Source organism: Chlorocebus sabaeus, chromosome X (assembly GCF_047675955.1).
Source record: "Chlorocebus sabaeus isolate Y175 chromosome X, mChlSab1.0.hap1, whole genome shotgun sequence".
Classification (NCBI taxonomy): Eukaryota; Metazoa; Chordata; class Mammalia; order Primates; family Cercopithecidae; genus Chlorocebus; species Chlorocebus sabaeus.
In genome coordinates this window covers 82,212,572-82,227,707 of record NC_132933.1, presented here as the reverse complement: position 1 = coordinate 82,227,707, position 15,136 = coordinate 82,212,572, and the positions used below count along the sequence as shown (strand labels likewise).

Below are 15,136 nucleotides of genomic sequence, written 5' to 3'. Positions count from 1 at the left end.
AACAGAACCAAAGACAAGAACCACATGATTATCTCAATAGATGCAGAAAAGGCTTTTGACAAAATTCAACAGCCCTTCATGCTAAAAATGCTCAATAAATTCGGTATTGATGGAACATACCTCAAAATAATAAGAGCTATTTACGACAAACCCACAGCCAATATCATACTGAATGGGCAAAAACTGGAAAAATTCCCTTTGAAAACTGGCACAAGACAGGGATGCCCTCTCTCACCACTCCTATTCAACATAGTGTTGGAAGTTCTGGCTAGGGCAATCAGGCAAGAGAAAGAAATCAGGGGTATTCAGTTAGGAAAAGAAGAAGTCAAATTGTCCCTCTTTGCAGGTGACATGATTGTATATTTAGAAAGCCCCATTGTCTCAGCCCAAAATCTCCTTAAGCTGATAAGCAACTTCAGCAGTCTCAGGATACAAAATTAACGTGCAAAAATCACAAGCATTCTTATACACCAGTAACAGACAAACAGAGAGCCAAATCATGAATGAACTTCCATTCACAATCGCTTCAAAGAGAATAAAATATCTAGGAATCCAACTTACAAGGGATGTAAAGGACCTCTTCAAGGAGAACTACAAACCACTGCTCAGTGAAATAAAAGAGGACACAAACAAATGGAAGAACATACCATGCTCATGGATAGGAAGAGTCAATATCGTGAAAATGGCCATACTGCCCAAGGTTATTTATAGATTCAATGCCATCCCCATCAAGCTACCAATGAGTTTCTTCACAGAATTGGAAAAAACTGCTTTAAAGTTCATATGGAACAAAAAAAGAGCCCGTATCTCCAAGATAATCCTAAGTCAAAAGAACAAAGCTGGAGGCATCAGGCTACCTGACTTCAAACTATACTACAAGGCTACAGTAACCAAAACAGCATGGTACTGGTACCAAAACAGAGATATAGACCAATGGAACAGAACAGAGTCCTCAGAAATAATACCACACATCTACAGCCATCTGATCTTTGACAAACCTGAGAGAAACAAGAAATGGGGAAAGGATTCCCTATTTAATAAATGGTGCTGGGAAAATTGGCTAGCCATAAGTAGAAAGCTGAAACTGGATCCTTTCCTTACTCCTTATACGAAAATTAATTCAAGATGGATTAGAGACTTAAATGTTAGACCTAATACCATAAAAATCCTAGAAGAAAACCTAGGTAGTACCATTCAGGACATAGGCATGGGCAAAGACTTCATGTCTAAAACACCAAAAGCAACGGCAGCAAAAGCCAAAATAGACAAATGGGATCTAATTAAACTAAAAAGCTTCTGCACAGCAAAAGAAACTACCATCAGAGTAAACAGGCAACCTACAGAATGGGAGAACATTTTTGCAATCTACTCATCTGACAAAGGGCTAATATCCAGAACCTACAAAGAACTCAAACAAATTTACAAGAAAAAAACAAACAACCCCATCAAGAAGTGGGCAAAGGATATGAACAGACATTTCTCAAAAGAAGACATTCATACAGCCAACAGACACATGAAAAAATGCTCATCATCACTGGCCATCAGAGAAATGCAAATCAAAACCACAATGAGATACCATCTCACACCAGTTAGAATGGCGATCATTCAAAAGTCAGGAAACAACAGGTGCTGGAGAGGATGTGGAGAAATAGCAACACTTTTACACTGTTGGTGGGATTGTAAACTAGTTCAACCATTATGGAAAACAGTATGGCGATTCCTCAAAGATCTAGAACTAGTTGTACCATATGACCCAGCCATCCCATTACTGGGTGTATACCCAAAGGATTATAAATCATGCTGCTATAAAGACACATGCACACATATGTTTATTGCAGCACTATTCACAATAGCAAAGACTTGGAATCAACCCAAATGTCCATCAGTGACAGACTGGATTAAGAAAATGTGGCACATATACACCATGGAATACTATGCAGCCATAAAAAAGGATGAGTTTGTGTCCTTTGTAGGGACATGGATGCAGGTGGAAACCATCATTCTTAGCAAACTATCACAAGAACAGAAAACCAAACACCGCATGTTCTCACTCATAGGTGGGAACTGAACAATGAGATCACTTGGACTCGGGAAGGGGAACATCACACACCAGGGCCTATCATGGGGAGGGGGGAGGGCGAAGGGATTGCACTGGGAGTTATACCTGATGTAAATGACGAGTTGATGGGTGCAGCACAGCAACATGGCACAAGTATACATATGTAACAAACCTGCACGTTATGCACATGTACCCTAGAACTTAAAGTATAATAATAATAATAAATAAAAAAAAGAAAAAAAAAAGACGGAAAAGAAAAAAAAAAAAGAAATCTTACTAAATTCTAAGTAAAAAATACAGCCATGAAATATTAATACTGTTTTATGCTATTAACTATGTATATGTATATGTACATAGGTACATGAATTTAGAAGGGCATAGGAAAATAAAGTACAGTGGTAATTGTTAAAAAAAACAAAAACAAAAAAAACTACAATGATCAAGAGAATGAGGTATTACCATAATAATAGATATCTAGAACCAATGAAATATAATACAGTCCAGAAACAGATTCAAACACTTATGACCAATTGATTTTTGACAAAAGTGCCAAGGCAATTTAATGGAGAGAGGATAGTCTTTCAATACTGGTGCTTGAACAACGTGATGTCTACATGGAAAAAAAAAAATGAAACGATCTATTTCACACACATACACACACACACACACACACACACACACACACTTACTTTATTCAAGATAGATCACAGACCTAAACACAAAAGCTAAAAGTATAAAATTTTTAGAAGGAAGCATAGAAGAATTTTTTTTGCCATTTTGATGTAAGCAGAGATTTCTTAACTAAGACACAATAAGACATAAACCATAAAAGAAAAATATAATAAATTTGATTTCATTAAATGAAAACCCATAACATATCTAGTAGAACAGTTAAAACTTAAAAGATTGGAAATGCCGTATGTTGACAAGGATGTGGATGAACTGGCATTCTCATTCATTGCTGGTATGCTGGTAGGTATGTATAATGGTACAGCTGCTTTGGAAAACAGCTTGACAGTTTCTTATAAACTTAAAAATACACTTATCATATGATCCAGCAATTTCATTTCTAGAAACTTTGGTTTCTCCAAAGAGAAACCAAAACAAACACCCACACAAAGACCTGTACTTCAATGTTCATAGTAGCTTTATTCATAATAGCCTCAAATGAAAACAACAAAAATACCCATTAGCAGATGAACAGATAAACAAATTGTGGTATATCCACACAATGGACTACTACTCAGCAATAAAAAAAAAACTATTGATATATTCAACAACAAGGGTGATTCTCTAAAATTCTAAACTTGAGTGAAAGAAGCCAGATTTTAAAAACAGGTGAAGTACATACCATATAATTCCATTTATATGAAACTCTACGAAAGATAAATCTAACCTATAGTGATGGAAAGCATGCCAGTCATTGCCTGGGGCTGGGAGTGGAGGTGAGGATCGACTGGGAAGGAACACAAGGAAATCTCTCGGGATAATGGAAGTCTTCTATATCTAGACCATGGTAGTGGGTAAATTTGGGGTATAAATTTGTCAAAATCATCGAACTATACCTAAAATGAATGCATTTTTGTATGTAAATTATATTTTTATAAATTCATTTTAAAATAAATTAGTAATGACTTGTAAGGGTTCCTTTAGTTTTAAAATTCAGTGATTAATGAGCCTAGTCCCCCACAAAATCCTCTTTGACTATAATAAATTTTATCAGGTTATACTGATATTTTAGAAAAATGTGGGCAGAAGATACCTCAAAGTTCTCTTAGTCAAAAAATTCTTCTGATGCTTGAATCTCCTCTATAACATTTATACCAAGTCATTCAGTCTTTACTTAAATATATTCAAGAAGAGAGAATTCACTCTATTTTAAGAAAATCCATTTCAGTGTTTTGGTATGTCAAATCATTAGAAAGGGTTTCCTTATGATAATCCAAAATCTCACTCTTTGTAGGTCTCAACCAAGGAAACACTCATGAAATAAATTTAATTTCGTTACTCCCTGACAGTCATTCAAACATTAGAAAAAAGCTATCATGTTCTCCTAAATCTTCCATTTCCCAAGTTTAACATCCACACTTCCTTTAACTGTTCTTAAGATGGTGTTTAGTGCTCTCACCATCCTGAGTGCCTTCCTCTTGGCACACTTGGGTTTGTCAATATCCTCCTTCATAAGTGGTGCCCCTCAATCCAATACAATACAGATGCTCCTCAACTCATGATGGGGTTACATCCTGATAAACCCATGGTAAACTGAAAATATCGTAAGTAGGAAGTGCATTTTCAACTTATGATGGATTTATCCAGACATAACCCCATGGTAACTTCAGGAGCTTATTGAATGAGTATTGCTTTCATACTATCGTAAGATTGATAAATCCTAAATCGAACCCCTGTGAGTCAAGAGCTGTCTATACAGTTGTTCCCTCGTATCTGTAGAGGATTGGTTCCAGGACACCCTCAGATATCACAACCTGCAGATGCTCAAGTTCCTTATAGTAGTTGCATATAACCTACACACATCCTTTTGTAGACTTTAAATAATCTCTAGATTACTTACACCTAATACAATGTAAATGTTCTGTAAATAGTTGTTACACTGTATTGTTTTATATTTGCATTATTTTCTATGTTGTATTGCTATTTAAAAAATTTTTTTTTCTGAATATTTTCAGTCTGCGTTTGATTGAATCTGTACTTCAGATATATTCTAACCAGAGCAGAATAGAGGGTAATTGCCACTTTTTCTCCTTCTATACATTAAATCTCTATTGATTCAACCTAATTTGAGTAAACTTTCTTAGTATTTTTGGCTTATGCAGTGCTTATAGTCAATCAAATGTACAAGTGATTCACATATGCTGCTGTTAAAGCCGTATTTTATCTATTTTGTTTTTGTACAATTGGTTTTGGGGATCCAATTAGAGGATGTTTTGTTGTTTCCTGTTTGTCTTGGTCTTGCTAGAATAGGCTCATCATTTCAACCTATTAAGGTCCCTTAAGATCTGACTCTATCTTCTAACAAATCAGTTACTCTTTTCAGCTTCACATCATATGTACATTCAATCAATATTCACAAATGTCCTCATCTATATAGTCCTATTCTAAGTTCATCTGGTATATACCATACAATGATGAGTGATTGAACAGTATTTTATTGTTTTCTAATTATTTTATATATGTAAATATTGTTTCTGCATTAATATTTTAGGCTCACTTACAGAATAGATCATGTCTTCTATTTATTCTATAGTGCTTGGCACAGATTAGACATTCAATATTCGTTGACTTGAAATCTCAATTAGGGTATTTTTACAGTATAGCTGTATCAAATGAGTCACAGCTGACCTTCATCTGATGTTTCTTTAGTGCTTTTTTTTTTTTTTTTTTACATCCATATAGATGCATTTGTGGGAAAGGTACATCTACCTAAGAATTACAAAACAAAACTCACAATCAGTCAAGCACAAGCTGATGAAGTACAGAGGCCACAGTGCCATCTAGTGAATATCACTAGTTTATGTCTGCTGGTCCCAAGCTCATTTTTGGTCCTATAATAGAAGGGCATGATTTTTCGAACTTTATATGGTAAAGAGAAACAATATATAATCAGCACATGAGACATAACTGTCTTCACTTTAGGTCACATATTCTATGAATAGTCTCATCTTTGTGGCTGTGGTAAGTCTTATGGCCATTCTGTGGTTTGAGAGTGTGATTTAGTTTTATCAAACTATAGTAGTACTAATGACATTCATGTACCTAAACTGCAGTTGCAAGCTGAGGATGGGACTTCTGTACCGAGCTAAAGAGTACCCAATTGTGCATTCCCATTAACTTACACAGATTATCACCAAAACAAGTCATTATCCATCTGTCAACTAACATTAAGGTTTTATTATGGTTTGCAGCAAAATTCCAAGGTGTGATAAATTTCTTCTGTATTTAGAACCCAAGTTCATTTCCCTCATCCTTAATCCATTCAAGCCTATGACTTGCACAAACCAAACATTTTTAAATCCTCAAAAATAATATAGCAAAATCATGCTACTGGGCTTAAGGCACTTACAAACACCTCAAAGGCAGAGTCGATACCTATGAAACGACATTGTTCAATATTGTCTCATGCAAAGTACTGAAGATATCTGAATGGATAATAGCAATTTAAAAATTTGTATTTATACAATTTAGAAAACAAACCAAAGAAATGATCTATAATTAGCATTGCTATCTCAAAAAGATGTTGCCAAGTGTGTGAGCTAATGAATCTGTAACCTAATCTACTAAAAGTTCAGAGGAATCTATTTCCCAACTCCTTTGGCCTGCCTGCCCAAATTAACTTCTGACCTATGATTCAATATTTCATTTTAAATCAAAATAAAATGTGTTCTCCTCATCCTCAAAAGATAAAAGAGCTGAGCTGGAGAAAGTTATAGTGGGATGATTTTTAATAATACAATCCCATTCAGTTCTGATAATCAAAGAGCACTCACAGATCTTAATCACTATTAATTTCCAATTACGCATAGTAGCAAGGACAGAAATAGCATGAGGAAATGGAATTCCTTTATCAGAAGAAGTTGATTGACAGGTATTTATTGAGTCTTTATAACTATTTTTAATGTAATGAGCATCTACTATGCATTAGGCACTATGCTGGGTACAAGGGCAAATAAAGATAAGATATGGTCTCTATCCTCAAGGAGGTGACTGACAGTCCAATAGATGACTAAGACAGGTATAGAAATAACTAAAATATAATGCAGAAAGTAAGTATCTGGGGATAAACAGAACTGTTACAAAGTCTTGGAAGAAAGGCAAGACAAGGAAATTTCCTCAGGAAGCTAAGAGTGTCATTAAGAGTTAGGCTTTGAAAAAGGGAATTTTAAGCTAGGCTTTGAAAAGGGAATTTTTAGGTATGCAGGAAAGAGGTAATTTGCAATCAAGAAGCATGAAAAAAGATACTGAGGTAGAAAACATAGATCATGGCTAGGAAGCAGCAAGTACGCCAGTTGAGGACAAACATAGTATACAAGGAAATAAAACAGAAACAGTTTCCATGAAAGTAGGTTGTTATAAACCCAGGAAGCCCCTTGGATTATGTCTCCTGACATGAATCTACTTCCCTTTGACTTTCTGCTATGTTTTGATCCAGCACAAAAGCCCTCACCAGAAGCCAAGCAAATGCCAGCACCATGGCCCTTGAACTTCCCAGCCTGCAGAATCATGAGCTTAAATAAACCTATTTTCTTTATAAATTACTCAGTCTTAGGTATTCTATTATACCAACACGAAACAGACTAAGATACCACTACTTCCCTGATCACATCTCCTAATTGCCCAAATGTTCCCTCGGCTCTAGCCACAGTGGTCTCTTTGCCATTCTTTAATACCCTAGGGCCTTTGCAGTTGTTATTCCCTCCGTCTGGAATGCTCTTTTTCCTCAGGTCTCTACTTAAAAACAGTCTTCTCAGTGAGGACTTCCCTGACCACCCTATCTAAAATTTCAACCATTCACCCTCCTCCAAAACATTTAATGTCACCCTTTCCTGCTTAGTTTTCTCCTTAGCACTTATCAATATTTAATATACCAGGAGTCAACAAACTATAGCCTTTGGGCATAAGTTAAGAACAATTTTACATTTTAAGTGACTGAAATAAATCAAAAGAATCATATTTTATGACACATGAAAATTACATGAAATTCAAATTTCAGTATTCCAAAATATAGTTTTATTGGAACACAGCCATACCAGTTTGATTACATACTGTCTATGGCTACTTCCAAGGCACAACAACAGAGTTGATTAGTTTCAACACAGACTGTATGGCCGGCAAAACCTGAAATATTTACTGTGGTTCTTTACAGAAAGTTTGTTGACCCCTATAATATAACATAATACTTATTTATCTTTTTATTGTTTGCCTCTCCCAGTGAAAAATAATGGGGACAGCAGTATTTGTCCATGTGGATAAAGGTTTTTATATATTTTATTCATTACTATATCCCCAGTGCCTACAACAGTACTTAACACATAGGAGACAATAAATAAATATTTTTTAATGAATGAACAGTAAAAAATATAGACAGTACTTTTGGATTAGAAAGTTTGGCAACAAAAAGAAGGATACAGAACTGAAGTTTGAGGAGGATTACAAAGTTGAAGGAAGATTTTTGGATAAAGAAGACTTCAAGGTAATTATATTAACAGGAGACAGAAACAGTAGGCCGGGCGCGGTGGCTCATGCCTGTAATCCCAGCACTTTGAGAGACCGAGGCGGGCAGGTCATGAGGTCAGGAGTTCGAGACCAGCCTGGCCAACATGGTGAAACCCTGTCTCTACTAAAAATACAAAAAATTAGCCAGGCATGGTGGCCCATGCCTGTAATCCCAGCTACTCGGGAGGCTGAGACAGGAAAATCACTTGAGCTCGGGAGGCGGAGGTTGCAGTGAGCTGTGATAGCACCATTGCACGCCAGCCTAGGCAACAAGAGTGAGACTCCGTCTCAAAAATAAATAAATAAATAAATAAAAGAAAGAAAACAAAAGAAACAGTAGAGAATGATAGAGAATTATTAAACAGCTAGGGTTGAGATCTGTAGATTAAGGTCCCCAGACAAAGTTACTTCTTTCTCGTAGGTAAGAGAAAAGAAAGGATGGGTGAAGAGGTGAGAAACTGATGAAGTTCATGTCAGTGGCTACAAGCTCAGCAAATCACACAATAAGGTCTTTTGCTGCAACAAAGGAGAAAGCATGGGTGCTTAAGGCAGAAAAAGATGTTTTGGAATTACCACTGTGGGGAATGTGATAAAAACTCAACAAGAGTCAGTATTGACTACCTAGCTGAAAAAACATGAAATTTTAGCAGATCCAATAAACATGGTTTCATAAATTTTCCCAACAAAGCTCAAGCAGCTCAAAGGAAGGAGTGAAGAAAGACAATGAAAGTTAACAAAGGTCAGACACTGGTGAGGTGGGATTATTAAAATATGATGGACTGTGTATTTTTTTCATCTTTCTGTCTGTCCTAGTGCATAAGAGGATATTCATTGCATATGGAGGGTATCCAATCAATGTCTGCTAAATTCAAGACAAGAAGGATGAAATGGAGAAATATACTGACAGTAATCAACAAAGTTACCTTGAACATATTCAAAATATCCTTTGGCTTCACCACTAATCTGGCCATAAATGATACAGTTACATATTGAGTACACACCATTAAAATACGCCTGGTTTACTGTTCTCCTATTCTTCCTAACCTCACTATTAATACCACTTGAATTTCCAATTATAAACTCAGCCCTATACTAGGCTCTAGGACCAAACTTGACATTAGAAGAGATGTAAGTAGCATTGCTTCAAGTCTCAGAAAACTGTATCTAGTCAACTTGTATTCCTCTTCTGGTCACTGCTTCCCTGTTTGGCTCTATGCAGGGGCTATGCTCTTAAAAACAGTCTCATATCCTGGTCCTTTTAGGTTTGGAGATCTGCTTTGCTCTTTCTAGTATGTCTGCACACACTCCCAATCCTCAAAGTTGTGTGTACTGTCTCACAGTCCAAATCTCTGTGATTGAAACCCTGTTCCCTGCTGTTATATTTATGTGATGCCAACCACCTGTGTGCTTGACTTAGCGAATATTTCCAACATTTAGATTTTTCTCATTGCCATGCTCTGCTTATCTGCCCATTAGGATACCATGATGTCCGCTGCTTGGGTGAGTTGAAGGCAACTATACCTTGTTCGTCTCTGTAACCTCAGAGCCTAGCACAATGTCTGGTACTGTGTTCTTTCTTTCTTTCCTGACTGGCTGATTAGATATCCTCCCTTGACCTGTAAATGCACCCATTCCCCAACTAGCATGTCTACATCCAGATATAGGTCCTTCCCAAGCTGCCTGGCTCACTGTGTCATAAATCATGGAAGTTATAAAAGCTCTGTGATTGCCTTCTTTATTGGTCTTTAAGTAAACAGTAGGCAACTACCTTTCTGAAAAAGTGCTGTCCTGTGCAGAATTAGGTAACAAAATCTACATGATCATCTTCCTTTTAGATCTTAAACTGTAGGTAACTATTTTCTGAAACAGTTAAATGCTAGCCTGTGCAACACTATGATGAATTAAGCAACATTTCAAGTTCTCTTCCAGGGCTGTGAATTTATAACATATAAACTAAATAGCAAATATTTTCTTGAAAGAAAATCTAAAGTATTTAACTCAGATAAACAACCCTTCAAAAATAAACCTTCAAAGAAAATATCTGGAATCATTACCCTTAATCAACTAGGTGAACAAAGGTTAGACCTGTCATTTAAAACTTGAAAGGCAACAAAAACCTTTATATTTCATTTGGGTCCACACTTGTCTTTCCAGCTCTTTGTCCTTCTAAGAGCCAATACCCCTCATTATATGTATACCATATGATACCCAAAGGAAGAAATGTCCTAATTGCTTTGGAAAGTATTTACTTTCTATCTTTAAACAAGCTTTTATCTTCTTTACCTTCTAGAATTTTGTCCTGATAAGAAATCAGTTAAAGAACATTTTCTAGGGTGGTTGGAAAGGCAAGAGATAACCTAGAAAGTGAAAGAATGGCCACTTCATCCAAGTATTTGGTCTCAATGAATGCTTGACAAAAATGTGTACTTCAAAATTTAGTTTGCTGCAAAGGACAATATTACAGATGATTAGTAGCAGATAACTTTGTTCAGGAGTTCCAATGGTATATTACCTTTCAGAATAGGGTGTGAAAAATAAAGGGTAAGTAATAGAATTAATAGTACTCCAAAGTCTTTCTTTGGGAAGTTTCACTCAATGTTTTCAGTGTGAAAATCAAGAAAATGTCAATTTGACCTTGTTCTATATGAGGGAACTCTCAAACATCCTAAACTAACAGCCAAGAAGTCACAGCAGGGCATTTATCTCTCTGCCACTGCACATAAGAACATTTGCTACATCTGAAAATAGATAAATCAAAGGACCTTATCAAGTTGTTGCAAATTCAGGTAACAGCAAGCCATGTTCCTCTGCAGCTTGGCGAAGTCCAGATCCATTTCATCAGGTGAATAAAACCTCAGAGAATAATAGTACCATTGTAGAGCATCAGCGTAATTTTGTACCTAAAGTTTAAAAAGAAACAACAAAATCACAGCGATGTTGCTACCCTACCTTTCCCAAGTCACCTCTAGAAACAAATAAAAGATGCTGTTGGTTTCTTTTTTAGGCAACCAAAACACAATATCCTTTATACTGGGTTCTAAGTGCATTTTATTATCAGTCTTTGTCAACATAAGTTTTAGATAAAGTGGCAATCAATATTCTTTCTTTTTCCTACACATTAGAAATTTCACGCATAGGATGAAGACTCTAAGAGTGTAGTGAACCACCCCAGAAAACTTAAAATATATTTTAAAAGTTATTAAAACAACAACGATAAAAATTTTGAAAGAGGGCCGGGCGCGGTGGCTCAAGCCTGTAATCCCAGCACTTTGGGAGGCCGAGACGGGCGGATCACGAGGTCAGGAGATCGAGACCATCCTGGCTAACCTGGTGAAACCCCGTCTCTACTAAAAAATACAAAAAACTAGCCGGGCGAGGTGGCGGGCGCCTGTAGTCCCAGCTACTCAGGAGGCTGAGGCAGGAGAATGGAGTAAACCCGGGAGGCGGAGCTTGCAGTGAGCTGAGATCCGGCCACTGCACTCCAGCCTGGGCGACAGAGCGAGACTCCGTCTCAAAAAAAAAAAAAAAAAAAAATTTGAAAGAGAACACCCATAATTCACCGTGTTAATGTAGCTATTTTCATTTATCTATGTTCAATTTTAACTTTATTCTTTTGTATATTTACCTAGTTGTAATCACAGCTTACATAGAATTTCATGTACTATTCTTTCCATTTAATTTTGTTTTGTACATATTAATCTATGTTGCTATGTAGTTTTCACAGTAATCAATTTTAAGAGATACATAACATTTAATCAAATATATAATGATTTTCTTAATGTTAGCTAGTTAGTGAATTTGCAGGGTTTTTACTATTGTAATTGATTCTGCTGTATTTTTATACAAAAGTACTTTTTTCTCTTGAGTAACTTTAAAATTTTCAATGGTAAGAAGCTAGCTAGGGAAAATCTGATAGAAATAACCTGGATAATTATTTCTTAATCTAAGAAAACTGAGACTGCTTATAAACCAAGGTAAGGTAAATGACTCCCTCGTACCCTATCAAGAAGCTTCATATTTTCCAATTAAGAATAGGAGCCATTAGGACCTTCAAAGAATAAAACATCCTCTTCAACTAGAAATAATTGTCCTGAATAGGTAAAACACTGCCTTTGACTATTACATTAGTCATAGTACATTAGAAACATGTCATATTAGAAATAGTCAATTAGAACTAAGACTACATTCCTCTCCAGTGTTGGAAGTGGATGTTTTAAGAAAATTATTCGGCCGGGCGCGGTGGCTCAAGCCTGTAATCCCAGCACTTTGGGAGGCCGAGACGGGCGGATCACGAGGTCAGGAGATCGAGACCATCCTGGCTAACACGGTGAAACCCCGTCTCTACTAAAAACACAAAAAACTAGCCGGGCGAGGTGGCGGGCGCCTGTAGTCCCAGCTACTCGGGAGGCTGAGGCAGGAGAATGGCGTAAACCCGGGAGGCGGAGCTTGCAGTGAGCTGAGATCCGGCCACTGCACTCCAGCCTGGGCGACAGAGTGAGACTCTGTCTCAAAAAAAAAAAAAAAAAAAAAGAAAATTATTCAGCAAGACTGGAAAATGAGAGGAAAGAAAAATAATCAATAGAAGAATGGGAATTCTGAAGTAGTTCTTCACCTATTAAGTAAAAAAATAAAGGCTTTCTAAAAGAAAATACGAGTATCATTCTATCTTGCAGTGCCTAACCATAAGGCCTAGGTCTCTACATGCTCTTATAAGGGATTCTCTTTCCTTCTCTTGGGTCTAATTCTTTGTTTCTCAAACTTTGTTCCCTTTTTTCTCTTCACATCTTTCTCCTATAAAACCTACCATAACATTTTTTGGAAAACAGTTTTATTGAGGTACAATTGACATACAAAACGCTATGCATATTTAAACTGTACAATTATATATATATATATATATATATATATATATAGCTAAAACCATCAACACAGTCAAGGGAGTGAACACATCCATCACAACCAAGTTTTCTTTGTAATCCCTCAATCCAGCTCATTCTGGTCTCTCATCCCCCAAGCAATTATGGATATGCTTTCTGTAACTATTAATTTTTATTTTATAGGCTTTTGTAGAATTGAATCATCTAATATGTAATAATACTTTTTTTGCCTGGCTCCTTTCACTCAGCAAAACAGTTTCTAGATTTATCCCCATTATTGCATCTATCAATAGTTCATTCCTTTTCATTGCTGAGTAGTATTTCATTGAAGGATATACCAGTTTGTTTATCCACTCATTTGTTGATGGACATTTGGCTGTTTCTAGTTTTTAACTATTACAAATAAAGCTGCTATCAGCTTTTACATGCAAGTTTTTGTATGGATAAATAATTCCTTTTCTCTTGAGTACATACATAGGATTGAAATGGCTGGATCACATGGTAGGGGCAAGTTTAACATTTTAGAAAACTGCCAAACTATTTTCCAAACTGTTTGTACTATCTTATATTTCCACCATGAAGTTACAGTTCCTCAACATCTTCATCAGCATTTGGTATGGTTAATCTTTTCCATTTGGTTTTTCTAAGAATGATGTATTGGTACCTCCTTGGGGTTTTCATTTGCATTTCCCTAATGACTCACAAGTCATCTTTTTTTGTGTGTGCTCATTGTCATGCACATATCCCTCTTTGGTGAAATGTCTGTTCATATCCTTTGCTAATTTTTGAGTTGTTTTTCTTTATGTGTTGAGTTTAGAGAGTTCGTTTGAGCTGTTAGCCCATTATTGTACACATGGTATGAAAAATTTTCCCCCAGTCTGTAGCTTTTTTCATCCATTAAATGGGATCTCTCTTTTTTTTTTTTTTAAGTATAATTTTCGCTTTATTTTCTTCAGAGGATAGCTTTTATTCAGTCCTTAAGGACTCAGCTCCATATGTAGGCTTTGGTGGAGGTTGGTGGGCAGCACCCACAGGTCTAAATCAGGGTTGGGGTGTTTGGTCCTTACGGGCTTCATAAGATTGATTCTGGACTACCTTGCTGCAAATGGTGCAACTCATGGAGTAATGTAGCTTCACAAACAGCTTGGGAAGCACATAGACATCAAAGACACCGGCTTCAGCTATTTCCCTGATAGTTGTGGCCTCTACTATGTTCTGTTGTTTTCTTTGTTTTTAGTTTTTGAGACAGGATCTTGCTCTGTGACCCAGGCTGGAGTGAAGTGGCATGATCACAGCTCACTGCAGCCTTAAACTCTTGGGCTAAAAGGATCCTCCTACCTCAGCCTCCTGAGTAGCTGGGACTACAGGTGCATGCTACCACACCAGGCTAAATTTTTTATTTTTGTAGAGATGGTGTTCCTCTATATTGCCCAAGCTGGTCCCAAACTCGTAGGCTCGAGCAATCCTCCCGCCTCAGCCTCTCAAAGCACTGGGATTACACGCATGAGCCACCACACTTGGCTTTCTACTATATTTTGAATGATAAACTTCCTAACAGCCTTGTCTTTAGTCACATATCAGGTGCAGTTCATGCAGGGAATAGGCTGCACATGGCCATAGCCCTTTCTGGCACAACTGCTGTTCCTTCTTTCTTTGTCAATCTTGGAGGTGAGGACCTGAGAGTGAGCAGGACCTTTCACAGAGCAAAAGCTTTTAATTTTCATGAAATCCAGTTTATTAATTTTTCCTTTTATGCATCATGTTTTAAAATTTTATTTACTTATTTTTTAAAAAACCAGGTCTCTCTGTGTTGTCCAGGCTGGCTTCAAACTCCTGGGCTCAAGCAATCCTTCACCTTAGCCTCCCAAGTAGCTGGGACTATAGGAATGTGCCATTGCACCCTACTTGCATCATGCTTTTGAATCAAGTCTAGTAATTCTTTGCCTAGCCTAGATCCTGAAGATTTTCTCCT

General features: G+C 36.7%; 1 protein-coding gene across 2 annotated transcripts in view; it reads right to left on the bottom strand.

Moving 5' to 3' along the window:
• Window positions 1–15,136, bottom strand: part of TEX11 (testis expressed 11) — a 348,904-nt gene that overhangs the window by 128,150 nt on the left and 205,618 nt on the right. For both annotated transcript variants that reach the window (XM_007992000.3, XM_037988900.2), the window contains one exon: window positions 11,050–11,187. In XM_007992000.3, coding sequence (XP_007990191.1) covers window positions 11,050–11,187 — 138 coding nt within the window. The remainder of the gene's footprint in view (window positions 1–11,049; window positions 11,188–15,136) is intronic.